Source organism: Falco punctatus (genome assembly GCF_963210335.1).
Source record: "Falco punctatus genome assembly, chromosome: 2".
Classification (NCBI taxonomy): domain Eukaryota; kingdom Metazoa; phylum Chordata; class Aves; order Falconiformes; family Falconidae; genus Falco; species Falco punctatus.
The window spans coordinates 11,899,947-11,921,283 of record NC_137581.1 but is presented as its reverse complement, the minus strand read 5'-3'; the positions used below and the strand labels follow the sequence as shown (position 1 = coordinate 11,921,283).

Genomic DNA, 21,337 nt, shown 5'->3' with positions numbered 1-21,337 from the left:
AGGAGGAGGGTGACAGAGCAGCTTTGGTGGACACATGGCATCCAGCCAGGTTCAAACCACAATGCTTAATTTAATGGATGGTTAAAAAGCAAGAGTTAGTATGCTTAAGGGAATTGTCCTATAATGTTTTTAAATAGCTATTTTATTTTCTTTAAGTCTTTTTTTTTTTTTTTTTCTTGGAGAAACGTGGGTCTTCAGACTGACTGGGTTTAAATGCAAAAGACTGAAAAATTGCAGTACAGGTAGAAGTTTAAAGGAAATCTATATTTGAATACTTCCTCTGGATGTAAGCACGTTGAACACAATGTGTGTCGCTGGTCCTTTGTTTTCCTTTATGAGCTAAGTTTGATAGACAACTCTATGACAGTCTTGTCTGCTTGTACAAATAAGTTTATTGAAATATAAAAAGCCTAAAAATAGTAATAAAATCATAACAGCTGTTAATAAATAGAACAATATTTGTAGGTTGCCTGTGAGGAATTGTAAATGGTACTTGCTCTTTATTCTATTGATTTCACATTACTTCAATTCACGTATTGATGTCTAGGTTGAATTTCTCATAATAATAACATTTTCAGTTTTTTCACATATGACCTACGGGAAATCATAGCATCTTGCTGAAGGTAACAATGTGCATCATTAGAACCACAGAAAAATTAAGTTGGAAAAGACCTCTGGAGGTAGTCAAGTGCAAACTTTCTCAAAAAATGCTCTACCTTCAGCTGGATGAGTTTCCTTGGGACTCTGTCCAGCTGAGTTATGAAAGTATCTGAGAATGGAGGCTCTACAATATCTTTTGGTAGTCTGTCCCAGTAATTTGCTGTTCTTTCTAAAACAATTTTTCCTTAGGTACAACTGAAAATTCCCCTTGCTGCAGCTAATCACTGTTGCTTCTCATTTTTTTATAGTGCACCTCTTAGAAACTCGCTCTGTCTTCTATGCAAGTGCTCTATCCCTTTGGTTAGCTGAGGGCTTCAAGGAGGTTCCCTGCTGTCGCCTTCTCTTCAGGATGAATAAACTCTGCTCTCAGCTTCTCATGTGCTCCAGCCTGCTAGCCACCTTGACCTCCCTCAGCTGGACTTCCCCCTATGTCAATGTCTGTCTTGTGAAAACTGGACATGGTATCCAGGTGCAGTTTAAGTGCCACAGAGAGGAAGAATATTTGACCTGCTGCCTCTTCTCTTGCTGGTGTAGCCCATGTGCATGCACAGTCTGCTTGAAGGTGGGCTGGTGACTCATGTTTGACTTCTTGTCTATCAGGATGCCCGGGTCCCTTTCTGCAGAAATGCTCCCTAGCATGACAGTCCTCAACTTCTACTTCTGCATGGCATTTCTCTGTCCAGTGTTGAGGACTTTGCTTTTGTCTTTGAGCTTCGTGAGGTTTCTGTCTGCCCAGTCCTCCAGCTTGTTGAAGTCCCTCCGAACTGAGGCTCTACTTTCCTTTTTATCAACTGTTATTCCCAACTTAATGTCATCTACCAACATGCCAAGGATATGTTCTGTCCCATGATCCGCATCATTAATAAGGATATTAATCAGCATCACCCCTACTATCAACCCTGCAGGAGCAACATAAGTAACCGGTCTCCTGATGAACTTTGTACCCTTGGAGCCTTCTAGCCCAGACTGTTTTCACCCAATTTGTAATCCTGCCATCCAGTTCCTGTGTCTCTAATTTTGTTAAAAAGGATGCTGTGGGATCCTGCATGGGTAGCCTGGCTCAGCTGAAGTAAATGACATCCACTGCTTTCCCTTTATCCATAGAGCCCATCTTTTAATTTCAAAGGGCCGTGAGATTGGCTAAGTGTGGTTTATCCTTGATAAATCCATGCTGGCTTGGGGGTTCAGAGAATGCTTTGGGCAGATGAGGCAGCCATTGCCCTGAGCCTTGCCTGTGAGGAAGGAGCACTTCATAGTCCCTATAGTCTTAGATCTGGATGGTGTCTTCCCTCAGGAGTTTGTCTTGGTTCAATCCCGACATGTCAGGGGTGGCCACTCAAGCTGGTGCAAGGGACCTTGCTGTGCAGCAAGTCACCACCTGTGTTATGCAGATCCAGCAGTGGCACATGGTCTTGAGCAATGTCTCCAGGCTTCTTGTGCACCCCCTCCCACAGCCATGACTGCGCCAGCTGCCTTGGTCCTGGTTACTGGAGCTGCCTGGGGTCAAGTCCCTGGGAGGCTGGACCCAAGTCCCTTCACTGCCTCGCGGCATTTGCTGCTCAGCAGGAAAACTCCTGTGCTGTCTTTCAGCTCCCAACTGCTTCTTGCTTACCTCCTGGATGCTGCTGCGTGCTGCGTGCTCCTTCCTCCTGCTCTGCTCTCTGTACAGGGAGTGGAAGCCATTCTGCATTTGTGTATATATAAAATGTCATTACTAGTAATAGTTATTGATTAAAATCTGATGCAGTCATATAAACTTACCTTCTCTTTAGAATGTCCATAAGCCGGTGTTTGTTGTACATTTGTAATGTTTTTCTATTTCAGTTGGAGGTTTAGCCAAAAGTAGGAGGTTTCTTTCTCTTCTGCATTTTTATGAATAGCCTGCAGGGCTTTTTTTGTGAAAGAAGGCGTAGAATCATAGATTAGTTTTGGTTGGAAGGGACCTTTAAAGGTTCTCTAGTCCAAGCCCCCTGCAATGAGCAGGGACATCAACTAGATCAGGTTGCTCAGAGCCCTGTCCAACCTGACCATGAATGTTTCCAGGCATGGAGCATCAATAATGTCTCTGGGCAACCTGTGCCAGTGTTTCACTACCCTCATAGTAAAAAAAAATTCTTCTTTGTATTTGGTCTGAATCTAAACTAAAAGAGGGTAAAACCGTCACCCCTTGTCCTATCGCAGCAGGCCCTCCTAAAAAGACTGTCCCTGTCTTTCTTATAAGCCTCCTTTAAGTCACAATAATGTCTCCCTGGAGCCTTCTCTTCTCCAGGCTGAACACCCTCAGATTAGCCTTTCCTCACAGGAGAGATGCTCCAGCCCTCTCATCATCTTTGTGGCCCTCCTCTGGACCCACTCCAACATAGCAAACAGTCCCATAGTCTTTGAGTTGAGCTCCTTCTGACTGTGAAACCACAGGATTTTAATTCCCCCCCCCCCCCCCCCCGTTAGTAGTCCCCTACAGGTTGCTTTTGCAATTTCAGAGGCAGGCAGTCCCCAGCATCCCTTTTGTGACAGGAGTTATGTGGAAAAACATCAGATTTTTTTCATGACTGGCATGTGTGTCTGTGTTCACTGCTCTCCTTCTGCCAGGAATGTAAGGAATGAATGCTGGAGACTTCGGAAATCAAATCTCCGGGCCAGTGAACTTGAGACACTTGATATCTGTAAGCTGGGCAAGCAATTGCCACTAAAGCTCTGCAGAGATAATGTAGCTTGGAGTAAGATCTTACTGTAACAACTTATGTTTGTTAGGATTTCCCGAAGCTGTAGAACATGGCAGAACTTATGAAGAAAATGTATTCTGTTTATAATCACCAGAGAATTAACACTGATAATTTTTATTACTGGCTGAGGCTCAAATACTGTCTGTCTTTAGGAAGTCAAGAATGGGAAAACTTGGATGACGGGAAAAATTGCCTGTAATTTTCATCCTTCAAAGCTCTTAGTAAGGAGGCATATTAAACCAATCTAGTTCCAACTGAGGGCAAAATAAATTGAAATGCTGTCTGTTCTGCCTGGAAGTTTTTGATGCGAAATACAAAAAGATGACTTGCTAGGCACTATGTGGACACAGAAGCTTCATTCATTTAGAGGAATGAACAATTTTTTTGTGTGTGGCAGTAAAGTAATACTTCTAGCCACATGTCTCCTTTTGTATTTTTCCTGCTGCCTAACACTATCAATTAAAAATTGATTTAAGTTTTGAAACTCTTCTTTGTTTAGGTTTTGCATTCTCCACCAGATTAAGTTACGGTGCAAGGTCAGTTTGCTTTTGGGAGGAAAAACATCAGCAATGGAGGCTCTGAATTACATAAAGATCATCCTCATTTAAGATGTTTAACATTTTAATTGAAAATGAATGAAAATTTTGAAATGCCTCCAAATGTGCTTCTTTTTAGAGATCTCTGTGTTAGCAAGTAGAAAATGACTTCTTCAGGATTTCTAGGGTAGGAGAAATAGAACTGTGTGGGATGGATTAGCAGTGGTGATGCTCAACAACAGGTCAGGAAGTGAATACCACTGAGTGACCAGAAGGAAAGGAGTAATTGCCCTATAGAAAATAATATGACAGAAATTCAAATATATCCATTTGTTAATTAGTGGATGAAAGCTGCTTTTGTCATAACTTACATTGGTTAAACTGAAAACAGTAAATACTCAGTCATTTAAAAAGCAATTTTCTGTAATGTAATGGACAGTAACTTTTACAGGGCAACCCTCTTGCACTGAAACTGTTTTGTCTGTATTGGATTTGGCAGAAGTGTTAACCAGAGACGACAAGCTTGTTAAATTAGTTCTGTACTGTTAATCAAATATAACCTGCACGTCTACTGAAAGATAAACTGAACTGTGGTCTTTATTCCATTGACTATATTGACTATATTATCATTACCTGTCTTCATTACAGAAGCTTAGATGTTTTACTTAGATGTAGACATAAAACATTAGGTGTCTTAATCTTCAGCTATATCCCATATTGAGTATCTGAGGTGAGTGTACAGTTCTCCTGAAAGAGACAGGGAAAATATGCTTGTCTAGGAGCGTCCACATACCTTCAGTTTGTGTTTTAATGAAGATGTGAAAGGATCCGTTATGCTGATGCTATTCAAAGTGGGAAGAGCAGATTGTGAGCTTGTTACTTGGTTTTCCTGCCTTGCCTGGAAATTTTGTCTTCGTGGCTAAAAAGTTAACTTGGAACTTACTAAGCATATTCTTCTATATGCTATACAGTTCATGTAAAAGGCAATCTTTCCCACGGACTGCATGCAGTAGTAGTTGTAATGTGTCTTCACTTTGAAGTGATGGCAAGCCCAGCAAGGCTATAGTTTGGGCTCAAAGCACATACACTATGTTCAGCAAAAGCAGTGCTCAGTGTGCCTGGCCCTGTCTGCCAGAAAAATGAAAAAGAGCCTGGGTCTGTATCCTGGTAGTCATGGACTCAAGGTTCCCTGCCAGGAGAGCTGAGGCTGTCTGCTAAGCGTGAGCTTTTGTGTCAACCATGTGCGTGGTAGGTTTGTCAGTGATGCAGACTGACAGTGCAGACATACCTAATAAAAACAATAACCCTTGGCTTCTGAATGATCCTGTTAAAAAAAAAAAAAAGTAACCTTACTCATATGTATGGGTATATGCCCACACGTATTCTATTGTCACTTTTTCTAACCTATAAATACTGCTTTGTCTTTCCACACTAATGCTGTTTTGCAAACAATATAGGTACTTTTCAGTAATTGAACTTTTCTATTGGGTGCATAAACCACTGTGATCTTTCAGGCTGTAAAGCATTGTAGAGTACTTTTATTTATTAATAAAATCACCTAAGTTTTGGAAATTGGCTTTGAAGGGGGGGAGAAAAGTTGTTTTACTGTGAGGACGTAAAATGTAATTGATTTTTCCCTCTATTTCCAGGTACTCCCATTGGAAAACAGAATGAAAGACACAACACGCTTCCCAATGGCACTGAACATTGGTATGGGAATAGTCATGACCTTGTATATCTCACTCGCTACTCTAGGGTATCTGCGCTTTGGAGATGAAATCAAAGGCAGCATAACTTTAAACCTGCCACAAGATATATGGTAAGTGCACAGGTGACTTAAAACCAGTAATCTAGAAGGCAAAAATATTGCAAGGGTTGTTCCTTGCCTCAGTGCTGTCATACTTATAACTGATAGGTGCTCAAACTGTTAAAAAAAAAATCTGTATATACTGTCTCTGTGGCTTCTCTAGTATGGCTATGATCCTGGCCAGCAATTTCTTGCATATTGAATGGAATTGCATATGGAAACGGATCGATGATCTTTATAGTAAAATATTTCAGCTCTGGCAGGAGGTAGTGCCAGGTGTGTTGAAGGAAGTAATATGTGGTTTCCATATTGCATATTGCAGTTCTGAAACCAGCTAGTTTTATATTGGATATAGTGGCCTTTTTTAGTGGAATCACTGAGTTTAGCAGGTAAACAACTAGAATAGAAGACATCAAAGCTGAATAGATTTGTGGTTCGGATGCAAGTCCATGGATAATGTATAATAATGGCTTCCTATCAGAAAAATGAAACTTGTGCTTGCCAGTGTCTCAGGGATATTATAATTTTGATTTAGCTTTTCTTTTTAATGCTATGGGAGCTCCACATATCACATGCTGAAGAAACACTGAAGGCTATTTCAACTGGTGCATTGTTAGTTCTGTATCTGTCTATGGATGGATATATACTGTAACTATTAATTTAACTTCAATTTGTTCAGTACCTTTGTGTCTGATGGGCCTAAAACTAGGTATATCAACAGTGCAGAAGTGTAAAAGCTGAGAAGTATTTTCATGTTTTCAGTCTGATCAAGTGATGCCTTGCAGCTTATACGCTCACATCTACTTATTTGATGTCTCTTGTGGTACCATATTGAAGTAGTGAAATCTCAAATTATGTGAAACAAATTGCTTTGCTAAGCTGAATTCTGATTCCTTTTGTTATTCTTTGAAACAAAAGTAGAACACATTTGGAGAATGTTCTTAATCTTCAAGTGATACTTTTTCACTCTTCATTTTCATTCCTTGGAGTCAGTGTGAGCTATGCGTTTTTCATATTATTAAAAAGGAGTTTTGTTTAATTGCCTGACTGATCCCAATGATAAATTCATGCAAGTATAATAAAATGTGTCTTGAAGGATGAGTGGTTCTTTTTTGGTTGCTAGAATTTTCATGTATCTGTTGTTGCTTGTTTGCATGTTTTGTTTTTGTATTGCTATCCTAAAAACTGAAATTTGGGCATCAATTTTTTGCCTATTTTGTGTGTTTTCGTGGGGGTTTTTTTGGTGGTGGTGGTTTTGGTGTTGTGTTTCCCTGTTTTTCTGTTTTTGGGGGCATATTGCTCATGATACGTTATTTATATCCTTTCATTGTACATACACACACATTAATAACACCCAGAAGTCTTCAAACATTTACTACATCCGTTATGTCTGTATGATGCATCTGAAAGGGAAGATACGTCTATTTGTAGCATTACATGGTAGTGCTCATTGTTGATATGATTAGTGAAAGGTTTGTTTTAAATGGTGGCTCTGGGTTTATTTGTGCCTTTAGAGAAGCGATCTTAAAAAAGGCGTGAGAGGAATGTGAAATAAGAGAAGGCCGCTACTCAGATGCTTTTTCTTGTGCTCGTGCAAGCAACAGAATGAATTTCATTCTGCTGTAATATTCTGCTTTATTCTACAGGCCTGCTGTCTAACAGGGCTATTCAAATGAGGGTTTTCAAATAGCTATTGGCTACAGTGCAGATGTGGTGATAAGATGATATTTATCCTGATGGCTTTACAGGCCTAATGCAAAGAAAGAGATAATAAAAGAGGTGGAAACTGGTGCTCTGTAAGTTGTGGAATCAGCATTATAAGTTTAATAACCTCAGAGCTACTCAGGGCACATATGTAGAGGTAAGTCATCTGTTTTTGTCTTACCGTGGCTAGTACCCCAGAGCACCAAAAAAAATTAGGAGAAGCAGGTCAGTGGTTGTGTTGTACAATGTTGTTGCTGTGCAGTACTGTAGGTCTACCTGATATAGCACTGATGAGCAAATGTGTGCAATTAACTGTGCTAGCAAAACAAATTTCCAGTGAACCATATGACAATATCTTGTTATTTGGTCCTCACATAAAAAGCCGTTAAGTGGTCAGATTGAACTAGAGAAACGCAAGGAGCAGATGAGTTTTTTAAGGAAGCGGTCATGTGAAAGAGCCTGGAGCGTAGCTAAGCAGTGAAACTTGGCTTATGTGTTTAATTCCAGCTGGACAATTCCTGTCTTAAGAATAAGCCTTTCCTGATAAAAAAAACCCACCAAACCTAAAATTCTGCTGCTTTCTGAGTTGTGTTTGATGTTCTTGTAGATGAATTGACCAGAAGGCAGACGCAGGCCCTAGAACAGTTAAGTCCTTAAGTTTAATTTAGATAGACAATTGCTCATATTCCTAAAAACATTCTGCTAGATTGGAGGTTTTGGAGAAGAGACTTGTTGCAGTTCTAGTTTAGATAGTGTTTTGAAGTACAAATTGTCACTCAGCGTAATATATTAATTAGAATGTGTTGAAAATGGACTTAATGAAAAGAGAGTAGTTTTCAGCTTGATTTTGCTGATCTGTTACAACATCTTTTTTCTGGAATCAAAGAAATTCTGTTTTATGGCATTACATATTTTTTTCTTTCTTTATATGCAGTTATGTTTAGCTGTTTGGAATATCTTAGTAATTGTTTTTTGTATCCTCAGAAGTATACAGGGTACCTAGGGGATGGATGTTTTTGCTCAGTTTGTTGCTGACTGAGGAGAGGACACAGAGGCACAGTGTGTTGTTTACCCGATTTATTCATGACTGTGAGGTACTTCCTGACTGAAGCCAAGGAGGAGCACTGTTTGCCTAAATCAGTACATATTTATAGTAAAAAAAGTGCATAATTGTTGTCATGTGACCATCAATTTAAACAAAGTCCTGCAGCATCTGCAAATATAGATTATGGGAAATATAGATTATGGGACACTTAGTAGTGTCCTTGGTTGGGGTCTCATAGAATCATAGAATGGTTTGGGTTGGAGAGGTCCTTCGAAGATCATCTGTTCCAACCCACCCTGCAGTGGGCAAGGACATCTTTCACTAGTCCAGGTTGCTCAGAGCCCCATCCAACTTGATCTTGAAGGCTTCTTGTGATGGGGCATCCACAGTTTCTCTGGGCAACCCTGTGCCAATGTCTCAACACCCTCAGCATAAAATATTTCTTCTTTGTCTTTGGTTGGGGTCTTATTTTCTTGAGGCTGAAGGCTCTTTCCACCATTTATTCTTTTTTAAGATGTGACAGTCTGTGCAACAATTCCCTTACTGTGAATCCCAAACATTAACTACTGTACTAATATTGTAGCATATTAAAATTCAAGATGATGTTACATGGTACTAGTTCAGGTGGAAGCTTAGCATAATTAATGCCCTATTTGGCCTAGCTGTATTGATATGCATATTTTGTTATACTAGTTTCCAATTTTTTTCCTTTGAAAGAGACACAACATCATCTAAAATGTAGAACTGAAAGAGAGGCAGATTTTTTTTTTCTTCTTTTAGCACATATAAATGATTTAGAATTTTTTAAAAAGGTAGCCTAGGGAGCCATCCTTGTCTGATTGAAATACAGTATTAAATTACTATTAAAATCAGTTTGATAATATAAGCAATTGTTTCTTAACGTGAAAAATTTGAATCCTTATAGACCTTGAAAAATAGTTACTGTAATGGAGATGCTTATTTTGAACCACTGTGTATTTAAAGCTTTGAATCCTGCTTTTGAATATTTTTTAAAAATTGTTTTTGTAAAGGTTTGGGGTGATCTGAAGCCTGAGGATTACAGGCAAATTGTGGGTAGCTGGTCAGTTTTTGTTAACCAGCTAAAATCCATCTAAGCTTCCAGAATAAGGACAGTGATGCAGATAGATAGATAGAAAAGTGACTCTTTTGCTCTCCATTTCTAAAAGCTACTCAAAAATCAGAGTGTGTTACAAAAGCAGTGGCTTCTAAACTAGCTACACCATTATGTCACCATGTATGGTGATGTAATAGTTTTTCTGTCCGTTTTGAATATGCCTTTGGAGCTTTATTGAGTTATGTATAGTGATGGTCAAACCTTTGATGCAATTAATTTAGGACCAGTTAGTCAAAATGTATTTTTACTTAAAGTGTATTTTTCTTTTTTCCCCATATATATGCTTCTAATTCCTTCTGTATATTTGTCCAGCTAATAAAAGAGCTGATTTGTTTGTTAGCAGTCTTTCAGTATCATAAAAAATGGAAAGCTTGATGAACTGGCTTGCAGTTGTGGAATGAGAAGCACATAACACTCATCAAGTTCATCAGCTGTATTCCTCTGTTCAAAACCACTCAAGTGTACCAAACCCGTTACTGACTGTGTGTTCAACACTTCCTTCAAAATGTTGAAGAAAGGATGATTGAGGCATCTTGTTGTGGTGGGAAAGAGCTGAGCTGTATGGATACAAATTTTGCCATGCTGTGCCATTTGGCCACAGGACAAGGGGCTAAAAGCAGCACTGGCTGGATTTTATTTGCTAATACAGATACAGGCTGTGATACTCAAAGGGAGAATTCTTTGAGTGACCCCTCTAGGCTCTCAGAGATAGAGAGACAAAGGTCCAGTTTGTTCTTATCTTACTTTTGCTGCTGTTTTTTTCTTTTCTTACTGTTGCAAGTTGCTTTTGCTTTCTGGTTGGAGTTGAACCTCTTTCTGAAGAACTGAAGCAGAAAAGGGTATTTGAGGCTTTGGTCCGCTTGGCGTTGTCTTCTGTTATCTTGGGTTGTTTATGAGAGATACTTCCTCTCTCATTTCTGAACACACAACACCCCATGGCAAGTGAACTGAATCCTTACCCAAAAGGTTTGATGCTGGTTTTAGTTGCGTTCTTAGAAAATCATACCAAGAGACTCATAACTTCTGTCAGTTGACTGTAAGCAGACCTATGACAAATGCTTGTAGTTTATGCAGCATGGATTAAAAATGCATCTCAATTTAACTGTTAGCGGCATGGATAATTCTTTGTCACTTGTTTATTCAGCCAGAAGTAACAATGGTAAGCGCACTTAACATTTTTTTTGGAAGATTTACTCTAGTTTCTTGAGAACTTAACAAAATTTTTCAAACTAATTTCTCTGAGACCTTCTCTTGTAGTAGACCTGCAGATGTTTTGCTTACAAAAAGGTGTAGGAAAACCTTCTAAACGGATCATGAAGGAAAAAACAATAACACTACAACCATATACAACATATTTCACTGTGTTAAGTGAGATAAGAGCATGAGCATGATATTGAAAAAAAGTATCTTGGGAGAAGAAATAGTATTTGTTACCTAGAATATGGCAAGATAGTGCCAATATATGGGTTATTTTCCAACATATATAAGGAAGCAAAATGCATAAGTCCATGCAAAATTATATTGAAGTTAGGTTGCCAACCCATTCAGACTTTTTTTTAATTTTTAAAGTATTTTCTGTATTATATACTTGAGCCTCACCTGAGCTACTTTTATTATATTTCTTCCTGAGGTACAGTTTATATGAGGGTAGATGTGAACATTTTTCTTTGATTATTTTTTTGTTCTTTCTCATTTGGTATGATACTTTTTTTTCTGATAGATACTAATAATCTTTTCCTTTACTCTTATGATAAAGTTTTCTCATTCTGCACAGATCTGAAAAAAAAATGCACAAAGACTCAAGCTGGATGATCTGATGTCAGTTAATATTTTTGGAATAATAAAGGGTATTTTGAACCAATTTAGGCAGAAAGATGTTAAATGTAGCCGAGTTTTATATTATAGAGAAACTGTCCACTGTGTTGCATTTTGGGAAAATTTTTATCTATTTTTGGTGACATGCAGGGTGCAAGAACACTAGAATGGAAAGAGATTAATAATGAGAATAGAAATACTTCCCTCTTCTTAAAATGCAGCTTGTGCCTTTTACCAGTCTGTGTAGAGATAATTTTGCTTTTTGTGTAACTAAATTCATGGAGTGGTGCAAGACACAGCAGCTTGTCTTTGTCTGGCACAGAATTTAAAACCATCCCAGAGTAAATTTTCAACAAAATACACAATGTTCTAAAAAATTCTCTTGATCCATAAAATGTTTGTCTAGTTAGAGCAGCTCTAGTCCTGTGTGTTAGGAAGGACATCCCTGCATCTGAATGAACTCTTTTCTACACATGCATACATTCCTTTTCCAGTTTCTTTTTCTTAGTAACATATCCCACCAATCCACTGCTGGTATAAGATTGGCACATTTGGGAGCTGTAGAACTTGGTGCTCCTTTGTGTTGCTATGATCCCTACGAAATACTCTGACATGGGACAGTAATTTAATGGTGTTCTGTACCTAGTGGTTTTGAAGAGAGGGGTGTGGACAGCAAGCATATTTGGTTATAGATATTTTCTAGCCTTAGAAGGTACTCCTTGCAATTATAGTAAACAGTATTTCCTGAGATGCCCGTTTCCCAGTGTGAAAAAGTCTTTTTAGGAACACTGTGAATATGCAGAAATCTGGAGGCTATTGACATTGGTCTTTAAAACATCCGGTGTTTACTGCCACTGTGACAGGTTTATCAATGTACAGATTATATTTGATGTGAATTTGGAGTTTTCTTTTCCCAAACAATTGCTGTCTGTTTAACTTGTTCTTTTAAAAGTTTATTCATTTATGATTGCTGTCTGATGAACTTGCTCTTTTTAAAGTTTATTCATTGACGACTGCATGATGTTGGAGTGGTTTGGGTTGGTTGGGGTTTTTTGTCCATATTTTGATAGTCAGCTTATCTTCTGCAATTTCATAGGCAGTTATAACTTGCAAGCAGGTAATGTTTTCTTTTTGTTTGCTGGGGGAAAATATATATTTCATGTATATATAGCTTTAGTGCTATTAGCAAGCTAATTTTTTTATGAAGAGTTTGCAACTTACAGGAATGTGTGTGAATGTTTTCAACAGGTTGTACCAGCTTGTAAAAATTCTGTACTCCTTTGGGATTTTTGTGACCTATTCAATTCAGTACTACGTCCCTGCAGAGATTCTTATTCCAGCTGTCACCTCCAAAGTGGAGCAGAAGTGGAAGTTACTCAGTGACCTTGTGGTGAGAGCACTATTAGTCTGCTCAACCTGTAAGTATGTGCAGAATATTCATAAAAACCCTGGCTATTACACATTTTTGCATCCTGCTTATTTAAGTACATGTTTTGTTACTTAGTTTGCCAGTGCTAGTAAACCTGAAATTTTGTTTCAATGATTCAGTATGTTTTGACTTCTATGAACAAGTAAATCTAATGTTGTATTTGTGTTCTAATCACACTTTTTTTTAGTAGGTGTGACCAATTCTTTGACAGCCATATCTTTTGCCAATAATACTCTAAAGCTTCCAACTTAAAAACTTTTATTCTAAGAAAATTTTCAAGTAATGGATACACATTGCTCTTTCATGTCACTTTTCTCTATGTGATCTGCAGTACATGGTGCTCATGGAGAAATAGTTTTTCTGTTGTGTTGGTCTGAGGATTAAGCCTAAGGTGTGCTGTTCTGTATCCATAAAATACCACTGGCAAACATGGATGCCTGGTCATAGAGTTCTTGGAGGGCCACTTACTTTAGGTGATAATGCTCCAGATTAATTTTGTGTCTCTGCCCTCACTGCCTGTTACTCCTGCTGTTTTTCTCACTTGTCCCTTACTCTTCCCATGCCTCCTACCGTGTCCTTGCTTTTCTCACAGCTAGTTGATATCATAGATACTAGTGGGAATCAGCAGTGCTTATAGAGCAGTGAGCATGGTCTCACCTAGGAATTGAAGCTCCTGAAGATAAACTCAGGAGGTGGTTTAGGTTTGACTTCACAGCTCCTATCTAAAGTTCTGGATAACATAGGAGACTTTCCTCAAAGATGTTATAAAAAATTGTTTCTAGTACAAAGCTGGCTTCTTGACTCCACCATTTCTACTGAAATGAGCTGTTTACCTTAAAAAGAATCAAAACCACCAATCAAGTGAAAAAAAAAACCATCTTGTTTTTTAGGGGGGAAGTATTGATGAAAGAGAAGAGTTTATTTTTTGTTGGCTCTGTTTTAGTGAATGCTGACCAGTGACTAATGTGCCGGACAGCAGCTAATAATTGTTTGTTGTCAAAGAAAATTTGAAAATCCAGTGAGACCTTAAGGTCAAACCTGTTAAGAAACGATTTATTGTTGGTGCAGGTTAATTACTGCAGTAAGCAAAGGGAAGTGCCAGTGATCTGATAACTTGCTGCTCTGAAAATATATCTGCTATGTGAAATTAAATGAAAAAGCTTTCCTGAATAATGAAGTGCAAATCTCTTGAGGCATCGTATAGCCCATGTTCTACTTCAGATGTTTATGGTACATAGCAAATCTGTTAAGATTTTAAGATTGAGGATAGATGAATAGCTCTTGTAATACCTGAGACACAGCTAGATCAAAATGCTTTTTAGTGTCTCTCCAGGACCCCAGCAAACTCTCCAGTCTTAACCAGATCTTGGTGTCATAAGGCCCTCAACTTCCACTCATTCTTTTTATGTGCCCCTTGTAACCTGCCCCGGTAATGATACCACAATAGAATTGAAAAGCTAAAATTCTTGTAGATCCAAACTGTTGTTACAGCTGAAGGTTTCGAGAATTTGTAGGTGAAAGGTGTTTTCAGAGCTGTGTCTGATGAGAATAGCCTGTGGTGGGTAGGTTTAAAAGTACATTTCCCTGTTTGACTTGGGAAAATTATAAATTACTCTGTTTATAGTAGAATGTAGTCTAGTATAATCTATTTGGTATAATTAACTACATTTGGGTGAATTGGGACAGAAAAAATCTAATCTAGCACAGATTGTGGTGGCTGTCTTTCAGAGGTACGTTGACGTGTATTCTGTTTTCATGCAATTGCACATTGTGATTTTTTTCCTGTTTTAAAAAAAAATTATAAAACAGCAGCTAATGGTCTTTCTTTTCTGAAGGCATAATAAATACTTTTAAATGATTCAGTATAAAGTCAATGCTATAGCTTTATTTCTTTTTTGAAATTGTGTATAGTAAAATTGGACCTGGTTTTTGCCATTGAAACTTTATTTGTCATGCAGATCTCTAGAATGGATCTGCTGAAGTGTTAGAGGTGTTACTGGGATATTTGCGAGTATTAAATTGTTTGCTGCAAGATACAGAAAAGTGAAATTAAAAGTTTACTCTTAAATGTTTGATATTTGCCAGGCTGTTGTGTGATATGTTGTATTTACCCTAGTTGTCAGTGGTTCCTACAAATTGTATGCATGCAGCATCTATAAAACTTTTTCACCAACAACTGTGTGTGTAAGCTCCCAGGCTTACACTCATGTTGTTTGTCATTTTTCATTGAAACAGTGGTTATAAACAGAATTGATTTAAATAATGCTTCCCTTTTACAAAGTGCAGAACATGGTTCCTAAAATGATTCAAAAATGTTTCTTGAATAGAAAAATTCCAAACCCTTTTAAATAGAGTTTTAAAAATGAAATGGTGTTGATATAAGTGACAGAGTATGTTGTAATGTCTGGACCATTCAGAGGTCATAAACTGATTAAAGGGACTCCTCTTGCTTGAAAATAATTCTCTGGAAGGAGAACCTTCAGCTGTGCTGCTAATAATGCATTAGCTTTTAAAGAGAAGATTTGAAAAATCAGTTATTACTGATTTTGGGGCCTTTTGCATTACTCAAAAATCAGGTCATTGTTTTATCGTTCCAATATATCAGAAACTTTGCTGGTAAAAAGCATACCCTGGAGTGGTTTGTTTGTTGGTTTGTTTTTATCTGGTAAGGTTTGCTTTAAGTAAGGATTTGACAAATGACTGGAGATGTAACATGCATCCAAAAAACCTGTATGCGTTCCTTAGGTTTTTTCATTATTTACTTTCTCACTTTTGGGGACTTTGCATTGCAGGAGGGTGATCAAGTATATTATGTATTTTTAGATTTAAGTGTTTACATCCTTTGCTACTGTTTCACAAAAGAGATATTATCTGAAACATACTATGGAAAATATACTTCATGCCTAATGTCACCAGTCCAAGCCTTCAAGCTTGGGGCAGGGGAGAAGAATACCCAGCTGTTGGGAAGTGCATGGCTTGGCTGGATGGTTGTCACTCTGGGAGTGAGTCTTGGCTCACTGGGCCATTCACAAGGAGCAGTGAAATCACATGGACTATTTTTTCAAGACAGAATTGGTAGTTAAAGCGGTTGAAAAGCTTGTTTCTTACCATATTGGAAAGGAAGTTACAAATAGATACAAGAACAAGGCTCGCAGTAGCTATCTAAAATTTCACATCTGTTCTTAGAAACTTTTTCATGGAATCACAGAACAGTCGGGGTTGGAAGGGACCTCTGGAAGTCATCTTGTGCAACCCCTGCTAAAGCAGGGTCACCCAGAGCAGGCTGCACAGGATCACATCCAGGCAGGTTTTTCATGTCTCCAGGGGAGACTCTATAATGTCTCTGGGCAGCCTGTGCCAGGGCTCTTTCATCCTCAAGGGAAAGAAGTTCTTCCTTGTATTCAAATGGAACTTCCTATGTTTCGGTTTGTGCCCATTGCCCCTTGTCCTGTCGCTGGGCACCACTGAAAAGAGCCTGGCCCTGTCCTCATGACACTCGCCCTTAAGGTATTTGCAGACATTGATGAGATCCCCCCTCAGCCATCTCTTCTCCAGGCTGAACAGCCCCAGCTCTCCCAGCCTTCCCTCACCAGGGAGATGCTCCAGTCCCCCCATCATCTCTGTAGCCTCCGCTGGCCCCTCCCCAGTAGCTCCCAGTCTCTGTGGAGCTGGGGAGCCCAGCACTGGACCCAGCACTCCAGGTGCGGCCCCACCAGGGCAGAGCAGATGGAGGACCCCCTCCCTCGACCTGCTGGCCACCACGCTCCTCCTGGTGCCCCCCAGGGTCCCACTGGCCCCTTGGCCACAGGGCACACCGCTGGCCCACGGGCACCTTGCTGCCCACCAGCACTGCCGGGCCCTTCCCCGCAGAGCTGCCCCCCAGCAGGTCACCCCCAGCCCCTGCTGGTGCCTGGGGCTGTCCCTCCCCAGGGGCAGGACCCTGCTCTGGCCTTTGCTGAAGGTCACTGGGTCCCTCTCCGCCAGCTCTCCGGCCTGCCCAGGCCTCGCTGGATGGCAGCGCAGCCCCTGGGGCACCAGCCGCCCCTCCCGGTGGGGTGTCACCAGCACACGTGCCGAGGGGACACTGTCCCCTCATCCAGGTCACTGATGAATAAGTGGAACAAGGACCGGACCCAGCGCTGAGCCCTGGGCACACGGCGAGCTCCCGGCCCCCAGCTCGACCCCGCAGCACCGACCCCAGCCCCCTGAGCTCTGCCGTCCGGGCAGCTCTCAGCCCCCCACTGCTCCCCTGACCCACGGCCCCAGCCTGCCCGGGGTGCGGTGGGAGACGGTGCCAAAAGCCGGGCGGAGGTCAAGGTGGACACATCCACCGCCCTCCCCTCACCTGCCCGGCCGGTCATCCCATCGTAGAAGACAATCAAGTTGGTCAGGCATGATTTCCCATTGGTGAAACCATGCTGACTGCTCCAGATGACCTTCTTTTCCTCCACATGCTTTGAGATGACCTCCAGGATGAGTGTTCCATCACCTTTCCAGGGATGGGGGTGAGGCTGACCGGCCTGTAGTTTCCTGGCTCCTCCTCACCCTTTTTGAAGACTGAAGTGACATTGTCTTTCCTCCAGTCCTCAGGCACCTCTCCTGTCCTCCATGACCTTCCAAAGATGATGGAGAGTGGCTTGGCAATAACATCTACCAGATCCCTCAGCACTCGGGGGCACATCCTATCAGGGCCCTTGGATTTGTGGGTGTCAGGTTTGCTTAAGTGATCTCTAGCATGATCCTCCTTGACCAAGGAAATATCTTTCCTTCTCCAGACTTCCCCTTTTGCCTTCAGTGTCTGGAAAACCTGAGGGCTGTCCTTGGCAGTGAAGCCTGAAGCAAACAAGTCATTTAGTAACTGCCTTCTCAGTGTCCTTTGTCACCAGGGCACCCACCTCATTCAGCAGTGGGCCCATGTTTTCCCTAATCATCCTTGTACTTCTGTCCTTTCAGGACTCTTGACATGCTATTATTCAAGGTAAAGTCAAATACCAAGTAGTATTTCTGCTGGGAGAGTGCTAGACTTGCAAAAGCTTGTTCTTCCTTTGGTTATAACTCCTTGTTTGTACTTTTTGAACCAGGAGACAGTGAGTGCAAATGACTCAACAGAGCTTATTTCCTAATACTTTTCTCCCTTCTTCCATTTTAGGTTGGTGTTAAAATAGCATCTTAGCATTGCATAGGTAAAAATGCAAGTCAGACACTTTTGAATTTTAAGAAAAAAGAGGGAGAGTGGGAGTTTCCACTTTATTTGATATTGAACACTTCATTTGTAAGAGACATTCATCTCTTCATCTTTGGTTGGATTTCACAGTGTTTGGTGTAGCGTGTTGGAAGATCACACTGTACTTCAGAAATCACAACACTAAGCTGTTTCACAAACTCAGATGAACACTGTGTGCAGTGACTGGAGAGATGAGCTAGGCTTGTGTTGGAAGTTCAGACTAGAGCTGGAGACAGAGTTTGGTAATTGTTGAAAGCAGGTGGGAGCTAGTCTTGTAGCTAGCTAGGCAGAAATATAATTGAAAGCTACACTAGCATCACTGTGGTGGGCAAAGTTGGAAATTAACAACACATACAAACAGAAGGAATAGGATGAGAGCCACCATAGGATGTTGAAAGCACTGAGAACACATGAAGGTCGTGCTTGAAGTTCATCACTACAGACCTCTATATGTGAGTGTAAAGATCTCCAGATCAACAGCAGCTGCTGGTGTTGCAGCCTCTGCCTGATAACTTGCCATCTTTGGTGGGTCGGTTCAGCTTGTTGTAATATGTAAGAGGACAGGAAATCTCTCTGATTGTGCCCAGATAGGACAGCCACATCCTTACAGTTTCAGTAGGTTCTGTTACTGTTGCGTATGCATTTTTTTTGAAGTGGGTTTTTTTTTATATGAAGTTTATTTTTCTGACAGATTTAACTTTGTGTTTGTGGCATTTGATTGTCAGATAACTGCAGTGCTTGGAAATATTTGTCAAGGTGTTGGTTTTTTTTTAATGTTGAAAGTATTTACCCTAACTTTAATATGTTACAAAACCAGTTTGTATCAGTGCTTGCTGCATCTGCTTGGATAAAGTTTGGGCACTGTGCCCATGGTTGCCCTTAGCTGAGCCCGTTACATGATGGGGTTGTAACTACTGCATGTCGGGATTAACTATTTTAGTGTGAGATTTTTTGCTTCTGAAGGAACTGGACCATCCTGGGTGAATTTTTAAAACCTTTGTTAATATTTTTACATAGATCACAGTGTAAGTTCTATCTTTTAAGACACCCATTTGTCTGGGAGGACAAGAAAAAAACCTTCTACTCATTTGAGTCCTGTTTAGTGCATTGCCTGAAATAACCTGCCATTACACTATGAGAGGTTGGATTTTTTTTTACTCTTCCCTGTTTACCTGGCACTGAGACCACGGTGATTCTGGAAGGGGAGAGTTTGGAGAGGTTTTATTGAGCCTAAACAGTTAATTCTATGTAATAACTTCAAAATATGCTGAGCACATGGAGACTGAGAGATCTGGAGATCATCAGCTCCAACTGCCAAGCATTAGTCAATATTAATGCTAATAGTGTTGAATGTATTAATTTCTGTTGATGCCTCTCAGGCAAAATTGTAGTTAAAAAATTTAACGTGGGACAAGAATGTAAATTTCTGGCCTGCTGTCTAACAAAGGCTTACTCATGCCCTCTGCCAGAAGGGCATTACAATTAAGTTGTACTTGGTTGAGGTGTTGGAAGAATTAAAAAAAAAAAAAAAAAAGTTGAGAAAATAGTTTTCATCTGAATGGTGGCAGCAAATCCATGAAGTAATAAAATAGAAAAGAACAATTTAAGCAGTACTTTAGTTTTTAAAGAATAAGTTGTGTTTAATTTATTAGTTTCAAGATAGTAGTGAACAAATTTTTTTCTGTGAATTGGTAAAAGCTGCTGAAGAGCATCAGCAAATATAATGGAGAAAACTGGAGTTGGAAGTTAATAGCATCTTCCATCCACACAAGAAATATATATTTTATTTATTTATTTTTAAAAAATAGCTTAATTTTGGGCTATATTTCTGCAGCCATGGGGCTTCTGTTAAAATGAAAATTAAGCAATACTGTGTTTGACTGTGGCTGTGCAGATACTGGTTGAGTTGTCAGCTGTTTTGATTGTTAGCCTGAAATGAAACAAGCTTAATTGAATGGCTGATCCAGCTGAGCATGAACTGAGCTGTTAGTGAGCTGCTTTCCATTAAAAAAATAAATTAGCCTGATCTGAGTGTGTAATTTTACCAAGAGAATAAATGCATTATTTAGTTGAATTTATCAGTGATGCTTGTCTTAATATTTCCCCACTTTAACTGTAACGGGTTAGGAAAGAACAGTTCTTGATGCTGAACAATTAGACACAAGATAACATGATGTTTACCAGATATCTTACACTGTTTAATAATGTTGTGCCAATAAAATACTTGCTTAGAGTAGCAGCAGCAGAGGTAACATGAAGGAATTTTAAGATCTGTGTAGATTATAACACATGCTTTTAGGATTAAGGGATAATCATTTATATAAAAGTAATTTGTGTATCAGTCATTAGACACAGAATTTTTGTTAAAAGAGCTTGTTCATTTTGAAGGGTAATGTTAATGACAGATAAATTGAGTAGCTACCTTGGTGATTTAAAAAAAAAAAATTCCAAATGGGATTTAGAATATTTGTGTGGACTGTTAACAGGCCCCTCAATGTGGGCTTGAACACAAAATAATTGTTCATGAATTATCAGAGGAATAAAGTGAAATATTCAATGAATTAATTTTTTTTAGTGTGGGTTTGTTTTTTTGGTTTTTTTTGTTTGTTGTTTTTTTTTTTTTTTTAATCTGAGTGACTGATGGCCATAATTCTTGTTTCCTAGTAGAAGATACTGTGCTGTGGTTTTCAGTTGAGAGATGAGAACAAGCACTGTTGGGTGTTTTGTGTATGTTTAGGCATAAGAAATAGGAAATCCAGCTTCTTCCAACCTTTTTTAGTATCTTTGCAAGAAGAATGGATCTCTTAATATCGGTTATATACTGATTATGGTTTCTTTCTTTTGCTGGGCCGTTGTGAATTATGGCGCACCTTAAGAGTTGCTGTTGGTGTAGGCGTCATTTTATATATGTGTAATAACACATTCTTAAAGTACAAATGTTAAACTTTTAAAATCAGATTTTAACAGATGGATACTGAAGGTCTATGGATTACGATTAATGGTTAGATGTTGTGGATTATTTGAATGGTGCTGGTAGTGTTTCTTATTCCTGGTTGTTCTAGAGATGTTAACTTGTGAGTATAAGTTGTATGACACAATGGTTTAGGGATTTTCTTTCTAAAACTAGCACTGCTCCAGAAATAAGCATAAGGTCCAGCAGAATTGTCTAATGTTAATATTTATCAAAGCCTTATGAAGCCATCTGGTTTAGTTCTTCCTTTTGGTCCATTGCTTCAGCTGATGTCAGATCTTCTTTAAC

At 39.5% G+C, this 21,337-nt stretch overlaps 1 protein-coding gene across 8 annotated transcripts in view; it reads left to right on the top strand.

Moving 5' to 3' along the window:
* SLC36A4 (solute carrier family 36 member 4) overlaps positions 1-21,337 on the top strand; it is a 112,737-nt gene that overhangs the window by 42,071 nt on the left and 49,329 nt on the right. For all 8 annotated transcript variants that reach the window (XR_013926075.1, XR_013926076.1, XM_080375611.1 and 5 more), the window contains 2 exons: positions 5,569-5,738; positions 12,674-12,843. Coding sequence is in view for 6 of the 8 variants with exons in the window: in XM_080375611.1 (XP_080231737.1) it covers positions 5,569-5,738; positions 12,674-12,843 (340 nt within the window). In the remaining 2 variants the exon portion in view is untranslated. The remainder of the gene's footprint in view (positions 1-5,568; positions 5,739-12,673; positions 12,844-21,337) is intronic.